This window comes from Tetrahymena thermophila (genome assembly GCF_000189635.1).
Source record: "Tetrahymena thermophila SB210 genomic scaffold scf_8254437, whole genome shotgun sequence".
In the NCBI taxonomy this organism is placed as follows: Eukaryota; Ciliophora; class Oligohymenophorea; order Hymenostomatida; family Tetrahymenidae; genus Tetrahymena; species Tetrahymena thermophila.
The window spans coordinates 40,773-62,597 of record NW_002476218.1 but is presented as its reverse complement, the minus strand read 5'-3'; the positions used below and the strand labels follow the sequence as shown (position 1 = coordinate 62,597).

General features: G+C 22.4%; 10 protein-coding genes across 10 annotated transcripts; 4 read left to right on the top strand and 6 right to left on the bottom strand. All coding sequences in view use genetic code 6, as the record gives it.

Annotated features, from left to right (window-relative positions):
* Positions 1–633: 633 nt before the first annotated feature.
* Positions 634–5,095, top strand: TTHERM_00444300 (cation channel family protein; the record flags this gene model as incomplete). Its single annotated transcript, XM_001023292.3, has 6 exons — positions 634–749; positions 903–2,193; positions 2,249–2,798; positions 2,850–3,127; positions 3,194–3,346; positions 3,413–5,095. The coding sequence occupies 6 exons, from the start codon at positions 634–636 to the stop codon at positions 5,093–5,095; spliced, it is 4,071 nt and encodes a 1,356-aa protein (XP_001023292.3).
* Positions 5,096–5,508: 413 nt separating this feature from the next.
* TTHERM_00444290 (ribonuclease T2 family protein) lies at positions 5,509–6,189 on the bottom strand (the record flags this gene model as incomplete). The annotated part of the gene is made up of 1 exon (XM_001023291.1): positions 5,509–6,189. The coding sequence occupies one exon, from the start codon at positions 6,187–6,189 to the stop codon at positions 5,509–5,511; it is 681 nt and encodes a 226-aa protein (XP_001023291.1).
* Positions 6,190–7,706: 1,517 nt separating this feature from the next.
* Positions 7,707–8,792, bottom strand: TTHERM_00444280 (transmembrane protein, putative; the record flags this gene model as incomplete). The annotated part of the gene is made up of 3 exons (XM_001023290.2): positions 8,443–8,792; positions 8,086–8,339; positions 7,707–8,038 (listed from the first exon to the last, which is right to left on the bottom strand). The coding sequence occupies exons 1-3, from the start codon at positions 8,781–8,783 to the stop codon at positions 7,707–7,709; spliced, it is 927 nt and encodes a 308-aa protein (XP_001023290.2). The 5' UTR covers positions 8,784–8,792.
* Positions 8,793–9,134: 342 nt separating this feature from the next.
* Positions 9,135–10,232, bottom strand: TTHERM_00444270 (FAD-dependent oxidoreductase; the record flags this gene model as incomplete). The annotated part of the gene is made up of 1 exon (XM_001023289.3): positions 9,135–10,232. The coding sequence occupies one exon, from the start codon at positions 10,230–10,232 to the stop codon at positions 9,135–9,137; it is 1,098 nt and encodes a 365-aa protein (XP_001023289.1).
* A 1,356-nt stretch (positions 10,233–11,588) lies between these two features.
* TTHERM_00444260 (fatty acid desaturase) lies at positions 11,589–12,806 on the top strand (the record flags this gene model as incomplete). The annotated part of the gene is made up of 1 exon (XM_001023288.1): positions 11,589–12,806. The coding sequence occupies one exon, from the start codon at positions 11,589–11,591 to the stop codon at positions 12,804–12,806; it is 1,218 nt and encodes a 405-aa protein (XP_001023288.1).
* Positions 12,807–13,228: 422 nt separating this feature from the next.
* Positions 13,229–13,656, bottom strand: TTHERM_00444250 (DNA-directed RNA polymerase subunit; the record flags this gene model as incomplete). Its single annotated transcript, XM_001023287.1, has 2 exons — positions 13,229–13,356; positions 13,458–13,656. 2 exons carry the CDS (start codon positions 13,654–13,656, stop codon positions 13,229–13,231), a joined length of 327 nt encoding a protein of 108 aa, XP_001023287.1.
* A 1,042-nt stretch (positions 13,657–14,698) lies between these two features.
* Positions 14,699–15,405, top strand: TTHERM_00444240 (hypothetical protein; the record flags this gene model as incomplete). Its single annotated transcript, XM_001023286.2, has 4 exons — positions 14,699–14,705; positions 14,782–14,918; positions 14,980–15,113; positions 15,279–15,405. The coding sequence occupies 4 exons, from the start codon at positions 14,699–14,701 to the stop codon at positions 15,403–15,405; spliced, it is 405 nt and encodes a 134-aa protein (XP_001023286.2).
* Positions 15,406–15,554: 149 nt separating this feature from the next.
* On the bottom strand, positions 15,555–16,763 carry TTHERM_00444230 (hypothetical protein; the record flags this gene model as incomplete). Its single annotated transcript, XM_001023285.2, has 2 exons — positions 15,555–16,056; positions 16,129–16,763. The coding sequence occupies 2 exons, from the start codon at positions 16,761–16,763 to the stop codon at positions 15,555–15,557; spliced, it is 1,137 nt and encodes a 378-aa protein (XP_001023285.2).
* A 647-nt stretch (positions 16,764–17,410) lies between these two features.
* On the bottom strand, positions 17,411–17,941 carry TTHERM_00444220 (hypothetical protein; the record flags this gene model as incomplete). Its single annotated transcript, XM_001023284.3, has 1 exon — positions 17,411–17,941. The coding sequence occupies one exon, from the start codon at positions 17,939–17,941 to the stop codon at positions 17,411–17,413; it is 531 nt and encodes a 176-aa protein (XP_001023284.1).
* Positions 17,942–18,416: 475 nt separating this feature from the next.
* TTHERM_00444210 (hypothetical protein) lies at positions 18,417–21,555 on the top strand (the record flags this gene model as incomplete). Its single annotated transcript, XM_001023283.2, has 4 exons — positions 18,417–19,733; positions 19,802–20,108; positions 20,160–20,560; positions 20,611–21,555. The coding sequence occupies 4 exons, from the start codon at positions 18,417–18,419 to the stop codon at positions 21,553–21,555; spliced, it is 2,970 nt and encodes a 989-aa protein (XP_001023283.2).
* Between the last annotated feature and the right edge of the window lie 270 nt (positions 21,556–21,825).

Genomic DNA, 21,825 nt, shown 5'->3' with positions numbered 1-21,825 from the left:
TAAATATATTAATAACAGATTAACAGAAATAATTTAAAATTTAGCATGATTAACTATATAAGCCTGTTTACCTATTTGAGATTAAAAATTTAAATCTTTTTTACTTTTACTTAATTTAAAAAAATAGTTCAGCTACTTAATATTTTTTTATTAATTTATTTTGGGCTATTAAATTTTTAAAAATTTCTTAAAATATATAATAATAGTTATCAATATATTATATACCTTATTTCTATTTTTTTAAATCAGATTCATATTTTTAAATACATTTTTCATAATTTTCCAAATCTGGTATAAAAGGGTAAAAAAATAAATAAATACATGAGAGTTGAGAGTATTTACAGTTTTTATTTTATTTTTAAATCTTTTTTGCTTAATAAAATTATTTTTTAGTTTATTTTTAAAATACTTGAAAGTAGTTTCATTACTAATTTTAACAATATTATGAATAAGTCTAATATTTTTTATTTCTAATAGCTAATAATTAATTATTTGATTATTTACTAATAATTATACTTGTTTATTAAACTTAATTTTAATTATTTATTATTTACTGTTTGCCTTTTAAATAATCAAGAATTTATATTTTCAAACATTATCTAGAATTATTTATATTGATAGAATAGTATTAAAATGAATGAAAACTAAAATGACTCTATTTTTAATACAGATAATTAGATTATTTTAAAATCTAAAATGGAATTAAGCAATGTAGAAAATATCAATCTTACCTTTCATGCTGATTAGGAGTATATTTTTAACATTTATAAAATCTATTTTTTTAAAACAGTATTTCAGTGATTATCGCAGCCATTATTCTAGTCATTATTTATTTGTTTGTTTGCGTTAAAATTTGATCTCATAAAAATGAGATAGGTATCTAAAATATTTTATATAAAAAGAGAAAATTCTTATATCTATGAAATCTAAGATTAAGGGGCATTAAATAGAAGAGAGTATTTTGTATCTAGCATGGCAGAATAGAAAAGATATAAAAAATCTTCATCTAGTGTTAGTAGCATAAAAGATGTCAAATATGAGGATTCTAACTACGCTCAATCACCAAGATAAAAAGATGTTAGCTTAATATAAAATATGCTTGAAAAGACAAATACAATTACAAAAGAAAAATAATAAAGCATGTTGAGGACATCTTAATTAATTTCATCAAATAATTGCAATTTATTATCTCCTTCTCAATTGACAGCTATTGAAGTAAAAAAAACGCAAAGCTAAGAATAACAAGCTCTTATAACTTAGGAATAAAAATATAGCAATAACTACAATAGAAGTATTATTTAAAAGAAGACTTTTTTGCAAGAAAGTAGAACTTCGTAAGAATTTCATCCTATTAATGTTGATTTAACGAAATATAACCAAAAAAATATTTTTTCACCATAAGTAAAAAAGAGCCCATATTCTGATAAAATAGATTTATAATCATCTGCTATTTACTATGATGTTAATTAGTTTAAAAGTGAATACAACTATAGGAAAAATTACCTTGTAATTATTACATATATGAAAAAAATTGCTAATAAGTTACTTCTTAAACTTGCATACAAAGATAACAGATTATTAAATTCTACACATTTAACTATAATAAGAGATAAAGCAATTGTTGATTATCAAAGTTATTTTAATGAATTATTTAAATCATAAAAGTATGTATATCCTTTAAAATTCTAAGATCACTTATTGGATAATAAAAAGAATTAAATTTTACTCAGAAATACAAATACTAACACTTAAAAAAGAAATACTAATATATTTGTTTTCATTTTAAAAATTATGATTAGTGCATTAAAGTAAGCTAATGATATTGTAGGAGTAATTTCTCCTAACTCTGTTATAATAGCAATAATATAAGTAATAATAGTACTACTAATATTTTATTTTATTTTTATTCTTTCAATCTAGTCTTGTTTTCTAGACTATTATTAATAATAGATTGATGAAATTTAATATATCTACATAAGTGGCATAGGATACACTTTAATTGATATTTATATAGGATTTTATTAAGGATTCTATGAATTTGGATGTGTTTAAAATAATAGATATTAAATTGCATGCAGATACTTAAAAAAAAGATTTTATATAGATCTAATCATGTTAAACTGCTATATATTCAACTATTTGTACTAGTAGAACATATCCATATTGCTAACTATTATTTTCAGTGTCATTTAAGTAATTATTAATATTATTTCATTATTTATTAAATAATTATTTAACTCAATTTTAGGTTAACAATAAAGTAAAGTAAATTAACGATTACTTTAAATTATCTAGCAGATTTCCTTTTTGGTTTGATATTCTTAAATTATTGGTAACAATTCTAATTATTGCTCACATTTGTGGATGTGGATTCTATTATGTGAGTGTGATCTCATAAAAATCTCAATTCGATTAAGTTTTTAAGGATGGGAATTTTAATTGGATTGATTTTTAAGGATTAACAAATTCAAGTTGGTAAACGAAATATGTTTATTCTTTATACTTCTCAGTCATAACCATGGCTACAGTTGGATATGGTGATGTATTTCCTGTTAATATAAATGAAAGAATATATGTAATAGCAATGACTTTTGTCTCTTGTGGTTCATTTGCTTACTCAATTAATTATATAGGATAAATCTTTACATAAATTTAGTAATAAAGTTAGAGTTTTTAATAAAAGTAATACGATCTCTTGAATTATATGAGACTTAAGCACATTTCTAAAGAAACATAAACAAGAATTTTAAAATACTTAGAGTATTTAGAAGATAAAACAGATTAAATAGCCATCAAAGGTAAAATTACAATGATTACAATTATTTTACTTTTATTATAAAATAAACAAGGCTAATAAATATTAGATGATTATCCACCTGAACTTAGAGATGAAGTCATGAAAGAGAATTTTTTAAAGCTACTAAATTTAGCTCCATTCTTAAAAAACACCTTTAGTTAAAATTTTTTGTTACAACTATGCCTTAAGTTCAAGGAAAAAAGAATAGGACCTGGCGAGATTTTAGTTAGGAAGAATTAAAAATTGGAGTATCTATATATATTGACTAAAGGTATAGCAGAGTATGTCAATTTTGATGGAGTAGAAAAATTACCATTATATTAGATAAAAGTAAAACATCAATAAAATATATTTATTTTTAAAAATTTACTAAATTACTTGAATTAATAAAAAAAGAATATTCAAAACGAGCAAACTTTAATAGATGTCAGATTATTTTTTACTGGAATAGAGGCAGATGTTTCAATTTAGAGTAAAATAGTGAGTTGCGTGGCTTATATTTCTTTTGAGGATTTTTATAATGTTGTAAAATAATTTCCTAGCGATTATGTAAATTTATTTCAAATTAAAATCATATTAAAAATATATTTTTTTATTTGTTAATATTTCAAACAGGAAGTATTTTGTATGCTTAAAGATTAATTTTTAAATGACAGTAGATAATATTTGTAATGTCAAAGCTGCAGGTAAATCGGTCATTCTTTTATAAATTGTCCATAGCTGCATTATGATTTAGATAATTAACTATTTTTACAAAGATAAATTAAATCAATACCATAATAGAGATTTTTTTAAAATCGTAGTAGATAAAAAAAATATAACTCAGTATTTTAAAAATTCATAACATCTCAAAATCTCAAACTTTTTAGATGGACATTAGTCTAAAAATATTTACAAAACTACAATCATATTGATCCTATAGCCGAAGCAAGTGTCATGGAAAATGAGAAATAGTTTTATAGAAGATGTCCAAAATTTAATTTATAATATTTTTCTGTTTAATCATAAATTGCTATCGAAAGAAAAAATACAGGAGATTTAAGCAGCGAAAGCTAATCAGAATGCTCACTTTCTTCTGATTCGTTTACTAAATCATCTTAATCGTCTAACAAATCTCCATCACATTATACTTAATCTCTATTTTCTGAATAAAAATTGAAAAGCCCATTATCTGAAGTCTCTATCAAATCTCATGACAATAAAAGAAGTAGTAGGAGAACTCATACCTTAAAAAGAAAAACAGTAGAACTCGAAAACCAAATAGTTACTATAAGAGATATACCAATAAATGACAGTTAGCAAGATAATACGATTTTTAACTAAGAAGTAGAAAATTAGAAATAATTAAATTTAGAATCATTGTAAAAGCTGGATACGATGGATCGTTCTGTAGATAATTTTGCACCTGACATAAGAATTCAGTATTTTCAAAAAAATAGTCACAAAAAAAATTCTCAAATTTTTGAAGGAAAATAATGTGATGATTAAAATACTTAAACGAACTATTCTTTCAAAGCTAGTACTAAAAATAAATCAGATACACTAAAAATATAAACTTCTGATATAGATAATAAATTGAATGAATATTAATAATAGTCAGATCTCAAAAATTCTATTAATTGCCATGTATAAAATTTGCTTTCTTAAAACCTTGTCTTTCAGGTTATGTAAAAAATAGTAAACGATTCACTTAATAAGACAAAAAAATCTTTTTCTCATACCTCAATTTCATACCAACAATAAGAGTCAATGGATATTACTAAAGATTAGATTGACTCATTACAAAAATTTAAAAAGCGACAAAATTTACTTACTAATAATATAATTTTCTAAAATTTTAAAAGAATTCCTTCAATTAATACAAATATGTAAAAGTAAGATTAGTAAATTAGCAACAATAAAGAAGTCTAAAAGGGAGAGAGTCACATTTTTGGAAAATTAGAATTTTCCTTTGATAGAATATAAGAATTTGAAAAATATTTTCCTAAAAATAATTGGACCAAGGTTATCAAGTCTTATAAAAAATAAAATATCATTGAAAAAATAATTTAAGCAAAATAAAATAAAAAAATGAATAAAGCAACTTAAAAAATAAAATTTATTGAATCATCCAAAAATTTTATAAATATTGCATCACCTTCTCCAGCAAGTTAATTTAGATGTAAAATTTAAAAATTAAAGTAAAATTAAAATATTCATTTCATATAAATAAAGTAATAAATTAGGATTCATCAAAAAGCTAAGAAGGTGTTTTGCTAAAATGAATTAAATTTACATTTTTCTTAATATTTTATTTGATATTGATTTGTTAAATTTATTTTATATCTTAAAATAAAAAATATTTTTTAGTTTTTAACAAAGCTTTTTTTATTTCTAAGCTAGCTGCTGATAGTGTTTTTATTCCAGTAAAAAACAATAAATTCTTTTCTATTTTAAAATGAAATTACCATAAATTTTCATTAATTAAGGCTACTTCAAAACAAATTTTCTATTCCTATTTACTATTTTAAAATAAATATATTTCTGAAAATTTTTTATTTGTTACCTTAGTTAATGAGGAATTATAATATTTATTTGTTTGTTAAATTTTGTAATTATTTATTTTTTATTGTTGAATAAATTAAAATTAATTCAGAAAAAAATACTATACTTATTAAATTTAATAAAATAAATTTATTGTAATAAAAACTTTAAATATAAATATGAAATAATCAATTTTAGTAATATTCAGGAATTGTTAGGGGCTTTTTAGCATTGCATTGATTAGATAAACTCTTTGAGCAAGGAGCTTCAATCAGAGTACTTAGATCTTTAGAAAAAATAAGATCAATTTTTTAAAGCATCTAAACTCCTTTAACTGAAGTACATTTTAATAATACAGGACCCTAGAACTCAAATTCTAAAGCTTATTTAACAAATGATACTGAATAATTTTTATCATTACTGGGAAAAATATTTCTCTTAGCCAAAGCAGAAATAGGGTTATATTACTTATGAATTTTTGAAACAACATTGTAATATTAAGTTTAGCTACCTTCAAAGCAAGTTCCATGTTTTTCCCATTCATGAATTCTAAAATTTTCAGTATCATTATAGAAACTATTCCAATATAATTATATATATTCGATATCTGATTAGTTAATAAGGGAGTAATCTAATTTTTCATCTGTGCAGTTACTAGGGTATTCACAATCATTAGATTCAGAACCAGAGGGCCATAAACCATGAATATTGAAGTTTTTGCCATCAAAATTCCCAGAATTAGTTTTACTACACTATTTTGTTAAGCAGTTAGTAGCTGGCCATTCAACTTCAAAAACTATAAAAGTATATGCAGAGGAGCAAGTGAAGGCCAAGAAAATAATGAATAGTGATTTAGTCAAGAAAGCCATTTTTATTGTATCTTATTACTTTAAAATTTTTTTATTGAAATTATATTTAAAATAACCATAGCCATTTGCTGGTATTTAAGAAGCTCTGATCCCCCATAATTTACAAAAAGAACTAAGCAAGTACTATTACAATCAAGTTAAGTTAAAAGCAATGTGCTTAATTAATTAGGGGTTTAAACAAGTATAATAATATTCTAAAATAATCTACATACATACTCACTTTTTATAGGTAATAGAATGAATTTTTTGGAACAAATATTGCTAATTTTTTGATTTTTTTACAATTAAAATAAATTATTTTAAACTGAAGAAAAAAGAAAGTAAAACATGAATTTTAAATATTAAAAAAATTTTTTCATAGAGATATTTAAATTAATACAATTGTGTCATAAAGCTATCTAAGTTTGCTTAACTTTATCTTTAATGTATACAACACTAAATGATATCACACATACTATAAAAATCTTTACAAAAATATACAAATGAAAAAAATAAAAATGAGAATTAAAGATATTAATATTACAAAAAATAAGTAAAATAATTATCAAATATGCATTATGTTTCTCTATATCTTCAATAGCTATAAAGAAACACCTAAAATATATTACTTTACTTAAACTATCTTCATACTAGAACATTAACTTTTAAAAATCTAAAGAGCTTAACATTTAAGTGAAATACCCCCTCCACTTACTATTTCAAACTTATGTGTATTTTTTTAAGTAAATTAAATTTAATTTGCATAAATAGAAAAACCGATAGATAAAATTGTTACATCTAAATATTCATAATATATTTAAATAATTTTGGCATAAAATTTATAAATTAATTAATATTTATCTTAATAAACTTTTATTAAACATTAAAAATTGAAATAATTTATTTATTTATTAATTCAAATATTAAATTTTTAATATGAAAATATCTAATTTATCATAATTGATATAAAGTTTGAATAATTATCATGTTTAATTAAAAAATTGTATAATTAATCATTATAGGATTTCTTTTTATTAGCATTTATTAATTTATTTTATGGAGCGAAAAGTAAGTTATTAAATATAAACAAAAAATATATCTTAAAAAGTGTTATTAAAGATAATAAATAATATAAATATTAGTTAATTAATTTAATACAAAACCTATTTATTTTGAAATAATTTATTTTTAATAAAATAAGGAATTATCTTGAACCAACTTAAATATTAAAGTAGTTTAAAAGATACTTGAAAATATATTATTTAATTTTCAAGTATTTTCTTATTTTAAGTAAAATAAGAAATTTCAAACTAAAATATTTTAAAATGGTAATACCATCTTGTAAAATATCATTTAAGATATTAATGAAAATATTTACATCAATAATTTTAAATTAGTTTATTTGATTTATTAAAATACTTTTTTAATCTAGAAAGTATGATTGATTAAACATAAACTTTTGTAAATTTTTAAATTATAATTTTATATTAACCACATTAAAATGATACATATAAAATGTAAAGTACAAAGACAGACAATCAGTCTAATAGTTCTAAAAATTAAGGATATATTTCGTTATTTTTTTCACAAATCATAATCTGAGCCAATATTTACCAAAAAAATGGTAAAATAACTTTGCATTAATCAATATTTTAAAAATCATCCTTGTTAAATTTGTAATCATCTTATGAGGCTATTTTTTCTAATAATTAATCAAAAACTTAGTGTTCTAAATATTTTTATTCTGGGCTTTCATAATATTCATCAGTTTATAGCTTGATATTTTCACAAAAATTATATAATTTATGTTTTGTAAAGTCTTATTCATTTAATTTAGAGTCAATTCTGTTCTTTAAATCGTCTAAAGTTTCTATTAAAAATATTTTAAATTTTTAAATATCTTTTTTTTAAACTTACCTTTGGTGAAATATGATTTATTATTTTTTTTTCCGAACTTAGAAAACTGCTCATTAAATTGATACTTAGCTTAAGGATCAGTATCATTATCTTTTTTGTTTCCATAGCACATCACTCTCTATCTAAATTCTACTGAAAATGCAGATATATTGTAGCTAGTTGTTGAATATGAAAAGTCTAACTACTCTAAGCTAACTTCATTTTTTTTAGGTCTACCAGCATTTGACTTCTCTTTTTTATCTTCCGCTTTTTCTCTATTTAAATATAATAATGTTAAAAACATTTTTTCAAAAATTATTTAGAAATCATTATCTATTATAAACTCTTAAATTATTGTTTTTAGCTAAAATATTTTACGCATTTTATTTAGGTTCTTTTTTGATTTTAGGTTTTTTTGGTTCTTTTTTAGTAATAGGTTTATTTTCGATTTGTGACTAATTTTCTACGTCTGATTCTCCTTATTATTTAACCATTTATAATTAATTTACTTAATTGATTTGTATTTAATTATTAATATAATTTGTTATAAAAATATAGATATTTATTCTTTATCTGATTTTACTAACCTAAATAAAGATTTAAAGTAGAAAAAGTTTAAATTTTAGAATAAAAACTAATAAAAAATAAACACTTTTAATTATTTTCTTTTATTCAATTGTATTTAGCTATTCAATTTATAGCTTTGGATTTAAAAACATAAATATAAAAAAATAATCTCATAATAATTTCTTTTTATAAGTGTTAAATATTCTAATTCCATCATTCCTTGTAACTTACAGATTTAAAAATAGAAATGTTAAATTTTAGAATAAAAAAGAATATGTTAAAAAAACTATTTTAATTATTTTCTTTTATTTAATTGTCTTTTGTAATTAAATTTAAAACTTTGGACTAAAGAAGCTTAAAAAGTATATATAAAAGATATTAGATCCTAACCATCTTTTAATAAAATATTACTAGTTCTGTTAGAATAATTAATAATAGAGTAAATTATATGCCAAATTATATAAATAATAGTTTTTAAATTATATTTTACAATATTATTATTCTCACAAAGAAGGCTTTGGTTATGCAAATTATTTGAAATAATTATATGCATTTTATGATATTTTATCTATAACTTCCTTTTTAGGTTTATTGTCGTAATCATGGTCTGATGCAAAATGTCCATAAGTCAAACCAATTGAAAGTGGGAATAATACAAGTCTATCACCGTTTGGTAGGTCTTCAATAAAAAAATAGTCAATTTCTTTATTTGGCTTGAAAACTGCTAATTGCCCCTTTATAGGGTAGAGATTGTTATCATTAAAAAGGAATTTAGATTGTAAACCAGTACAATTAAAGATATAGCTTTCGCTCAGCTGCAATAAATCCTCCTTCTGATCAAAGTGTTTTTTGACAAAATTAACTTTAAGCCTATCTAGCTCTGATATAAACTCTGGTAGGAATATGTCTCCATCTGTGAGGATTGTTTGAAAAGAATAACATTCAATAAAATGTTTTTCATCAAAGGTAACTAAAACGTTTTGATATTTCATATCTATATCTTTTGGAATACAATTCTAAATTTCTTTAATAGGAGGAACAAAATATACAGTTCTATAGCTTAGGCCTTTGAATTTCTTATTTTCTATACAATCTTTGTAGAAGTTATAAGTGATTCTAGAGCATTTCTCGTGTAGAAGTTTAATTTTAGGTGTACTATTGTATTCATAAAAGCTAGGAATCCATATACCTGCTGCTACTTATGATGTAATAGGGAAAGAGTCTGTCTGATCAAATTAAGATAAAGAAGAAGAAGATACAAAGTTATCAGAATATATTGTGACAGTGTATCCTTTTCTGGAAAGAATATAAGCTGTATATAATCCAATATACCCGCTACCTAACACTGCTACATTTCTATTTGTTGGATACACCATAGTTTCTCTTTCGAACATTTCCACTGCTTCTAAGCTATATCCAAATCCAACAGACACTCCTCCTCCTCCATGACCATAATTATGGACTATCTTTTTATCCCCAATCATTTCAGTTTCTAATCTTACACCGCCTTTTCTATAAGGTCTTAGCCCAGCTTTTTATCCTATTCTCTCCTCTAATTTTACAGTTGGAGGAGTCAATTTTATAAATTTTTGTTGTTTCATATATTCTGCTTATTAGATTAATGTTTTAAATCAGAAAGATAAAGTGTTTGAAATATTTTGAGAAAATTAGAAATATCATAAAATTTTATGATACCAAATATGATAAATATTTGTTGATCAAAATTTTTCATTTTTGTGACACACACACTCGATAAAAGTGTTCTAAATTTCCATTTCAAAGAACTCAGCAAGCTATTTTAAATTTAATGAATGTTTAGTTTAGTTAGTAATATTTAATTTACTCGTTTTAAGATAGAAAAAAAATCTCTCTTGGTAAAAATATGGAATAGCTAAAAATCTAAAATACTTTATTTGCAAAATTTTTTACTTTAATTTTCATTTAAGAGTGTGCTTTTCAGTATGAAAAAATAACAGTAGATTTAAGTGTTGAAGATATTAAAAATAAAAATGCTTTTATTTGTGTCTAATAAATTGTTAACACTGAATGAGGTTTAGATTTGATGTAGAAAATTAGCAGTCTTTTTTTTTTAATTTTTGTGATTGATTATCAATTGAATCTTATAGAGAATCTTTTGTAAAAATAAGAATAAATTTGAAAAAATAGCTAAATATAGGAATGATTATAATAATTATATTAATTTGATATTATAATAACAACAGAAAACAAACTTAATTAATTAACAAAATAAAATTTTAATTTTTGCTTGTTTTTCGCTGTAATTAAGTTAATTATACTTAAAAATGATGTTTTTCTTAAATTCAATCAGGTATTTTGTAAAAATACCATTCTTTTAATACAATACGGATATACTAAATATATATCAAAAGAGAACAGAATACGTATATTTAGTTAAGATTAATTAATTCCGTCAAAAGTAAAAAAATTAAAACTGATAAAATTCGTTTTCAAATTTAAAATAAATTGAAAGAGAATGATTTTGATTTTTGCATAAAAAATATTTCAAGTTCTCAAATACTGGAAAATAAAAGATAATTTTTATTTATTAACTTGCTGTAGAAGTTATTCTCATTTTAAAAAGTTTTGAAATGTTTAAAATTTATAAACCCGAATAGATATTATCAGATTTATATAATTTAATTAATTATTTGTCGTCATATATTATAAAAAATTGAGTAAAGTTTTTGCAATTTGTAACTAAATTTTTTAATGATCTTGACTCATTGAATTTAATTAATTAAATTTTAAAGTGATGTGTAAACAAATTTTTTCTTTTTGAGTCAATAGAATAGCTTTTTTAATTTAAAAACTAACTAACTAAATCTTTATCTTTTAAAATTTATTATTTAAATATAAATTTAAAAATAAAATTCTTTATAAAGAACCTTCTCTTCTTGGTTTACTGAAATAACAATAAATAAGATTTTTAAGTTTAAATGGCTATCACTGTTGTCAATCCTAACGGTCATCGCTCTCTTTAACCTTTTTATAAGGGAGAAGAAATGATTTTGTTTAGTTCTATACAATACTATTTAGTTCCTTTTATTTACTGTTTAGGTTATCTAGGAGTTATGTACTTACACAATCCTTACCTATTGATTTTTATTGCTTATTCTCTAATCCCTTTTTTGGACTCATTTTTTAACTTTGATCTTAGAAATCCTACAAAAGAAGAGTAGAAGTAACTTGAAGGTAAGCTTCGCTTTAAAATCCCACTCTATTTTGCTGTACTTACTGAGTGGATTTTCTCAACTTGGATCATTTACTATGTCACATAAAATAGCTAAAATATCAGCTTATTTAACTTAATTGGTATTATATTTCTTACAGGTAATGGCTCTGCTTCAAATATCAATGTAGCTCATGAGCTCTTCCATAAAACAGGTTTGCTAGACAAATTCTTTGGTACATTCACACTTGCAAAGAATCTATACATGCATTTCACAATAGAACACTAATATGGTCATCATAGAAACGTTTCTACCCCCAATGACCCTGCTACTTCAAGATATGGGTAGACATTATATGAATACCTCCCTTAAACCATCATTGGTTCTTATTTTAGTGCTTGGAGAATAGAAAATAAATTCTAACGTTTATAAGGAAGACACCCTTTTAATCCATTCAATAAAATGATTATTTATACCATTCTCTACTTCATTATTCCATACATTCATTATCTAGTATTTGGTTTATATGGAATGTTCTTTTTCTTGTGCACAGCTTTTATTTCAGTAATTTATTTAGAGGCTATTAACTACATTGAGCACTATGGTTTAATGAGAGAAAAAACTGAAGATGGACATTACGAAAAAGTTGATATTAGACATTCATGGAACGCACCTCATAGATTTTCTAACTATCTCTTATTTAAGCTCTAAAGACACTCAGATCACCATGAAAACGGATATAAGGAATACTAAACTCTCTGTAGTTATACTGATAGTCCGACCCTTCCTCATGGATATCCAGTTTGCATTTTAATTAGTTTCTATCCTCCACTATGGTTCGAAATAATGCACGAAGTACTCGAATCTTATAAAAAAGAAAAGAAATCAATACCATTACCCAACATAGAAAAAAAGATAGATAATTACACTTAAAAAGTGTCTTTAATTACAATGACCCTTTCAGTTTTATCATTTTTTATTTGAATAGTAAATATTTAAGCAAAGTGAGCTCACATTCTTTTTAAGTATTTCACAAATTTATGTTTTTTTGTATTTGTATTTTATTTATTTTTTCCATTGTTTTCTCAAATTTAAAGAGGATTAAAAAAATATTTTTCTCATACGTTTTTTAATTGTTTGTTTTTTATAATTTAAAAATAATTTTATGAAAATTATAAAATTAAATTTTATAAGAGTATTTAAATTGATAAAAATAAAAAAAATAATATAAAATCAAATAAGAATTTAAATAAATTCATTTTATTTTCAAGTATTTAGCTATTTAGTCTCTTAAAGAATGCATTTTGAACGAATAGAATTTATTTGAATTAAATTAATATACTTAATTGCTGAAAATATTATTTTTTACATTAAATTACAATATAAATTTTATAAATAGCTAAAAATCACCCCATATCTTTCCAAGTATGTGAGCAATTTTTACAAATATAATGTTATGTTTAGCCTTCATCAAGACTTCTATCTTATTCCAGTCTTATATAGGCACCTCTCTTCTCACAAGCAGGGCAAATCACTTTTTTTTATTTATTAAAATATTGCATTAATAACATTTTAAAAGAATCAGCTTGATAATTTTATTTTTAAAAAGAAAAAAAATAATTTATTGATAATTACTATCTTTATCAGTTTATAGAGATTCTTTTTATAGAGAAATATCATGAATAGTATCATCTTTAACCATTCTAGAGTATGTTACTGTTTCTATTTTCTTTAGTAGTGGATAAAAATATGTACATGTTCTACAAGAAAATCTATTATTTCCTCCAACATTCTGAATAATAAGAGCATTAGCGCATAAAGGACAGAAATTCATCTTAAATTTTCTTCAGATGTTAGTTAAATATTTTTATTAATCTAAATTGCGATTTCGCAGTTTTTGTTCAAATTATTTAAATCTAGCTTATTCTTCTAAAAATATCTTTAAAAAGTGATAAAAAATATATTAATATATATTTATTCTTAACAAACAAAGGCTAATTAATATCTTAAAATAAACTAGAGTCTAATAGATGCTGTTATTTACAAGTTTTTAATTTATACATCTATTTAATAATTAGTATCACTTATAACACCTTTGTTCATAAAATATTATTATTTTATTTGAAAAATACCAACAAAAGCAATTTCATAAAATAAATTATTATGCTTTTCCTTCAATATTTAATTTTTATCTATAAAAAATGTAATAAATTAAAATCTTTATTCATAAAATAAATGCTAATAATTTATTAATATTTCTTTTAACAAAATTATAAAATGCTTAATATTATAATAATTAAATAAACTATTGATAATGAATATATATTACATAGATTTTATTTGCTTTTGATTATTATTTTTAATACTAAATAAGGGTAAATCTCTTCCTTAAAGCTTCCGTTCATACCCTTTTGATAATAAAAAATAAATTTAAAATTTGATAATATTAATTTTTTACTTATAAAAGCATCTTACTTTTAAGTACCTTAAATTTTTTGTAAAATATTTTTTAAGTTTAATATTTGCAAAATATTTTATTTTATTTTATAATAATTTATTATAGGATAGAATAATAATAAATTTACAATTAATTGTTAAAAAGAAATAAATTATTGATTGTAAAAGCATGTATGCTCTAATTCATTTATTCATTAATCAAAGTAAATTATTGATTGAATTTATAAATATCGTTTCATTTTAAAGAAATTTAATGTAATAAATTTTGATAATTAGATATAAAAATTAATTTAAAAATTGAGCTAACAACAACTTAAAATTAAGAAGAATATTAACTACAATAAACTAAATTTATTGAAAAATGACTACACATTATGATGAAAATGAGATTAAATTGAGTATTATGGAACCTAAGGAAGATGAAAGGTACATATTTATATCTGAATATTTATAAAAGAAAAAGGGAAGCATCATTAATTACTTTAAATTATATTAAAAATAGATTTTATCCATCAAAAATTTAGAAGATTATCAAAGAATTATTCGAAGATAGATTAAAAGGAGTTGAATATGACCCAAATAATGCCAATTAATTAAGCGAAAGATTAGTTCTCGAATTAAGAGAGAAAATAAAAAGAGGTGAGATCATATATTTTATCAAATTTCAGTAAAATACAAACATTTTCAAATTATTAAATAGAAGGTAAAGTCCCTAGATATAAAATTGGAGTTTAAGTAGTTTTCGGAGAAATTAAAGGATAAGGTTTAAGAATAGCCTCTAAGTGTTTGTGGGATGTTCAAAATGATAATTATGCAAGCTACACTTATACAAGCGTAATAATAAACTTTAAAAAATTAAACTTATTTATCAATAATTAAATGCAAATAATTTTATAAAAACAAACAATGCATTATTTTAGTAAATCAAAGATACAATTTTTTTTTTTAAATTAAAATAAATATTATAAAAAATAAAAACTTAATTTTTGAATTAATCAGGAAAAGGTTTATTGCACAGGAATAGTATTTGGATGCTACTTTGAATGAATAAATAAATAACTTCCTTTTGAATGGATTTAATTTAATTAGCAAATGCAGTATCGTTAATTTCTTAAAAATCATTTGAAAAAATTTAATAAAATTAAAACCATATATAAATAAAATCTCAAGACACTATCAATTTATCAATCAATCAATCTTGATGCCAATTTTTTGTTTTATGTTCATGCATTTCTTAGAGTGATTTAATTGATTTGATTACTATTTACTTAAAATTCATTTCTTCTTGCGAAGTTTATTTAGGTCAATAACAGCCATTTTGCAATCTTCAGAAATACTAATTAAAAATTTACTCTTTTATTGTCCATTTTCATCTAGATTTTAGTCTGTAATAAGGAGCAATCCATTTATAGAATTATTGTGAAATTAGAAAGAACATACTTCTTAAAGCTTTTTTCTACTTAAAATTTTTACTTATCTGTCTAAAGTAGAGACATATAACTACTTTTTGTCCATTTTTATATTTGATAATCCAATTTAAGGAGATAAATACTTAATATTGATATTACTTTGACTAGTGATCTTCTTATCTGTCAGATTTAATTTAAGCACTTGCAGCTCTTCAACGCTAGTGCAAATATATATTGTAATTACAATATCATTTTTAGGTTCTTTTACGTTTACACTTAGCTGAAAATCAAATATATATGGCATTTCTTCTTTACAATCAACAATTTTTGTTCTTTAAAGTAAGAACTTATGTTTTTAATTTTTTTCACTAGATATTATAAAATATTTTAAGCATCATAAACTAAAAAAGAAATATAAAATTATAAAAATAATTAATTACTCTAATTCTAAAATACCCATGTATAATCCTTCATATGCTACAATCAGGAGATTCTATATACTTTCTTAGTTTTCAATAGCTACTTTTTTCATACAACAAATGGTATCGATATACTTCTCCTCATAAAACTAATAAGAGACAACTGGCTTCCCATTCAGCAGATTTAATTTTTCTATAGAAGTATCTTTTTTGTTTGGGGAATATAAAAAACACTCATTGATTAGTACACTTCTTTGTTAAGAATACCCTGTTTTATATGAAAATATTTCCTCGTTTGGTAGGATTTTCATAAATCCTGTGTATTCCAATTATATTTTTTAGAGAAAAACAATATTGTGAGTATTGTCTTCTACCATTAATATTCCTAAGAAACCCAATTTATGCTATGTCATAATTAAATCCCTAATCTAATTATCCTACCCATTTTATATAGAAAACTTAGTGCAATGAGTTGCATGTTGTAATTCAGCAAATTTTTGTTCATTTATAATTTTCATTTTACTAATACAAAAAACGATGCATGTACCATCATCTAAGAGAATAAAAAGAGTATCCTTCATTATCTCTTCTATTCCTTTAATTGGCTTGTTGAAGCTATGTATAAAAAAAGAGTCAAAATAGTCATAATTTTACATTTTATTTCAGTAATTTTTATATATTTTTACTAAAGAATCAAAATTTAGTTAATTATTATAGTAAACAAAAATATCTTAAACCAATACTTGAGATATTAAAATTCACAAAGCATATAAATCTAATTGAATTTTTTTTAAATTTTATCAATGGTTTATAATAAAATGTGAAAATTTTTAATATTTCTAATAATTTATTTATATATTTCCAAAATATTTTTTCTTAGAAATTACTATATTATTAAAAATAATTCTAAGATAATAAAATCAAAATAGATTTAAAGATTTGATTACATAAAAATTAATAAAGCTTTTAAAGTGGAAAGGTAAGGAATGTTATTGATGCTTTATATATCAAGTTGTTATTGCATAATATAAAAAATAATATGAAATGCGATGATTTCAACAAATAATTTTAAATATGTATCAAATATAATTATTAAATGATGATATTAAAGAGGACTACAAACACATTTTAATGCCTAAATACTATAAGATTATAATAGCTTTATCAAATTTTTATACTTCTCCTTAAGTTGTAGATATCTAATAAAAAATATCAAACTAAAGTTCTAAAAACACAAATTAAGCTTAATACAGCTTGAATAGCTATGAATTAAAATTTTGTATAGAAATGAGCTTTTTTTAAATCACTTCTTTTAGTCTTAGCTTTCAGCATCAAGGATACTCTTTCTGTATAAAACATCATTTGATTAAAGTCTTGGAATATTAGGGAGAGGTCTTAATTTAAGTAAAAGATCAGGATGAAGATTTGCAAAGGCCTTAGAAGGATTAAGTTAATAACCAAGTTCTGTTTCTTACTCCTTATCGAATCCTAAAGCTTTGAGCTTTCCTTAACGAACCATTTGAGTAAGAATCTTTTCTTTCAAGTATGTTCTAGATGGAATAATATTATTTTTAACAGCTTCTTAGTCTCTTTGATATTCGAACCAAATTTGATTTTTATTGAGAGGACCTTTTTAGTTCAATAATTTTGCTATGTAGTATTATGGACCTCCTTCAACGTAGTATTTTTCGTTTTTTATAAATTTCTTTTCGCCTAATTCTTCAGCAGACATTTATTCTTTTGGGATGGGAGCCTTCAATCCCATGCTTTGCTTAGTAGAAGAAAGAGGGTTTAACTTAGTTGTTAATTTACCCAAACTTTAAAGACTTTTCATATTGTAATTTTTCTAAGTAATTTTAATTTTTTAAAGTTTATAATTCTTTCTTTTTCTTGTTTTTTCTAAGAAAAATGAAGGTATTAATCATACATACAAAATATTAATTAAATTCTGCAAACCGATTCTTTAATTCTTTGTCTTTCTTTCCATTTATTTTTGCATTTTTATCAAAGATTTGATATTTCTTAAAAAAAACTCATCCATCATTTATTTAATTTAATATTTTAGCTATTATAATTTCCTTAATCAATAAAATATTTATTTTTTGTTTTTTTAAGTAATTATTTTTAAGCAAAATAGATTTTATATTTTTTATATTTTTATATTTTTTTTAGATGCAGGTCTTTTAAAATATTTAATTTAAGAATTAACTTAAAGATATTTAAGAGCATTTTTGCTTAAGTAATTCGTATGGATAGGAATAATATCATATGGACTCAACCAACGAAGATATTTTATTTTAAATTTATAAATGAATAATAAAAGCAATTAATTAATTTATTTAAAGATTTAAATCCAAGCAAGTTTCTTAAATAATTAGATCCAGCTTGAAAATATTAAAAATCTTAAAGCTGTTTCAAAGTAGATTAGTAAGTATTTAGCCAAAAGATTATAAGAATATTCACTGACTCTTAAATAAAATTATTTTTTAAAATTTGACAAAGTAAAGAACTTTATGAACACAATTAACATCCCAACCAATTATATACCTGCTTAAATTCCAATAAGCACTTCACCTCCTCCTCAACCATTATCATTAACTTTTGGATTGAAAAATTAAATTTAATCATAAATCAGCCCAGTCTCGCATAAAGAAAAAATTGAATAATAGGTAGTATTTAGTCACACACCTTAAAGAATATAATACTCTAGCTCTGTAGATAACCTGTTAACTAATAGCTCTCCTTAAAATAAAATAGTAATAACAAAGCAAACATTACCAGTTAATAGCAACATTGTACTAAATAATCATGCTACATAAATAGGATAAATTATAACTGACTACAACTATAGAATTGAAAAAAAGGAATCGCCATACGAAAAATTGAATAATATTGTATCAAATAATGCTCTACCAACCTAGTATATGGATATCGACTTAAAACTTGAGAAAGAAAGAAATTAAATTTTAGAACGATAGGTTAATGAGTTAAAATAAGAGATTCTGATTATAAAAAATAGCAGTAGGTCTAGTAAAACTGATTTTAACAATAATATTTAAGGCGATCCTGATAATTAAAAATTAAATGTTAGTGTTCAGTAAGCATGTGCATAATTTGTAATGCTTTGTGCTGAAAATGAGCGTCTTACATATGCCTATCTTTAAAAAGAGAAAGAAGTAAATACTCTTCAAAATGAAGTTCTTTAGCTAAAGAGTAATGTTCTATTGGAGTAAACAAAATAATAGCAAATTCCGTTTTCTTAGTAGCTAGATATTGAAGCTAAGCTTAAGGTTTTTGAAATGAGAAACGAGTCACTTCACTAACAAAAACTAGAACTCCAAAACAAAGAATATGATTATCTTTAACAAATAGAAAAGCTTTCTTAAATGAACATGCTTAAGGATTAACAAATTTCAAAAATGTAAAGTGAATATAATATTTCAACTATTCAAGCTTAAAACCTAACAGAACAAATCAATGTTTTGAAAAAATAGTATACTGAAGTTAAAGAAACATATGAGAAACAATCTTTAAATCTAGCTTAGTTTGATTATCAGAAATTTTAGCAATCTTAAACAACTGTTGCTCTCACTGAAAAAGAAAATATTATTTTTTAAAAAAATTCAGTAAAAAAATTTGATTTTGAAAATGTTTATTTCACTTTATTTATTTTTTTCATTTAAATTTAAAATAGGAAATTGCTGAACTTAAGAACTATATATAAATTTTAGAGAAAGATGTTAAATAAATATAAGAAAAGGTTAACTAAGATTAAAGAAATTAAATAATCATAACTGGAAAATATGATAAATTGCACCAAGAATTGCAAGAAAAATATGAAGCTCACATTTAAATGCACAATTAGCTAAGAGAATAATTCGAGGTTAACGAAAAAGAATTGTTAAACCAACAAGGATACATTGATCTTCTTCTTTAAGAAAATGAAAAATTATCATATGCTTTAAAAGCCAGAATTGAAGAAAATGAGGGTCTCAAAGAAGGTTAAATTATTCTTATCAAAATACACGAAAATTAAATATTTATTTATTTAGAAATTAAAATTCAAAGCACTGTTTAGATTAATTATGAGGAAAGCTAAGGAATGATTAATTAGCTTAAAGAAAATATTGATAAACTCTTAGAAGATAACAAAAAGTTATATGAAGTAAACAGACAGTTAGTATCCCAACAAGAGCATTAATAGGATAATATAAAAAGCATAGAAACTACTTAGACAGATAAAGAAAAGAAGCTGTAATTGCATATAAACGAATTAGAAAAGAAAATAACTGTTTTAAATAAGCAAATATAGTTAAAATCTATAGAGGAAAATGAATAAGAATTTAAAAATAGAAATAATGAAAGAAACTACAAAGAAATTATTTTTGAAAACGAAAAATTAAAGTCTACAATTGAAATATAAGATATTAAAATGAAAGAGCTGCAGTTTTAAGTAATTAAATTTATTCTTATTTTAAAATAAGTTAGAAATTTTTTTTGTAGGTTGAAGAAATGCAGACTGAATATGCTTAGCTTTTATAGACAAAGCAAGAAAATTAAATTTTATCTATAAAAAGTAAAGAATTAGACAAGAAATCTCTATCTCTCCAAGAAGAGTGTAATAATTGGAAAGTTAAATATTCAGCAATTGAGTCTCATTACACTAAGCTTATAGAAGAATTAAAAATTAAAATAAAAAATTAATGTAAGGAGGAATATGAAAGAGACTTATCTTGGATTTAAGCAAAACTAGAGGCTAATGAATAACAAAAGGATTAACTGATGGTAAAATTGGCTTCTTATGAGTAAAAAGCTATCATGAATGAGCATTAGCTTAAAGATCTGAAAGAAAAATTTGCAAATAAGACAGAAGACTATGATTATATAAGCAAGGAATTTTAGGATAGAAAGTAGAAATTTGAATTGCTTGAAAAGTAATTTTATTCGATGTAAGAAAAGCACCTCTTAATAAGAATCGAAAATGAAAGAATTCATTAAATATTGTCGTAAGTACAAAAAGAAAATGAAGAAATAAAAAGACAATTTGATTAAACATTGAGTACTAACAGAAAATAACACTCAGAGATATACTCTAGAATGTAAGAATTTGAAGAAATTAACAGAAATCTTAAAGGAATGATATCTGAATATCAAGATGAAATTGGTAGGTTAGAAAAAGCTAATTATAATTTAAAATAATCAAACTTTAAGATAGATGAGTATGAAAACAAAATAATGTTTTTAAATAGAGAATATGAGCAGCTTAAATTACGTTTAATAGATAGTGAAAATCAAAAATAAGAATTCAAAATAAAATTCTAAGAATCACATAACTCATTACTAAATTACTAATAAATGGATTAATAGCTATCTTATCTCACTAAAGAAAACGAAAGACTGTAAAAATTAATTTTAGAAAGATGCAGATAATCTAACTCTTTTTGGTGAAATATAAAAGCAATGATTGCTTAAATATAAAACTTGAAATAGTTACTTGTATATATTTTGAGATATAATCAAATTATTAATTACTTTTTTATCTAAGTTTTTTTCCTTTAGTTATAAATTAATTACTTATCTTTCCTTATATACATGTTATTCAAATCAAATAATATTTTAAATAATACATCTAATGGCGACCAACCAAATATTTAGTTTACATAATTTCTTTTAGCCAAAACCGATTATTTTATTATTCAGTGTTCAGCTCAGCCGAAT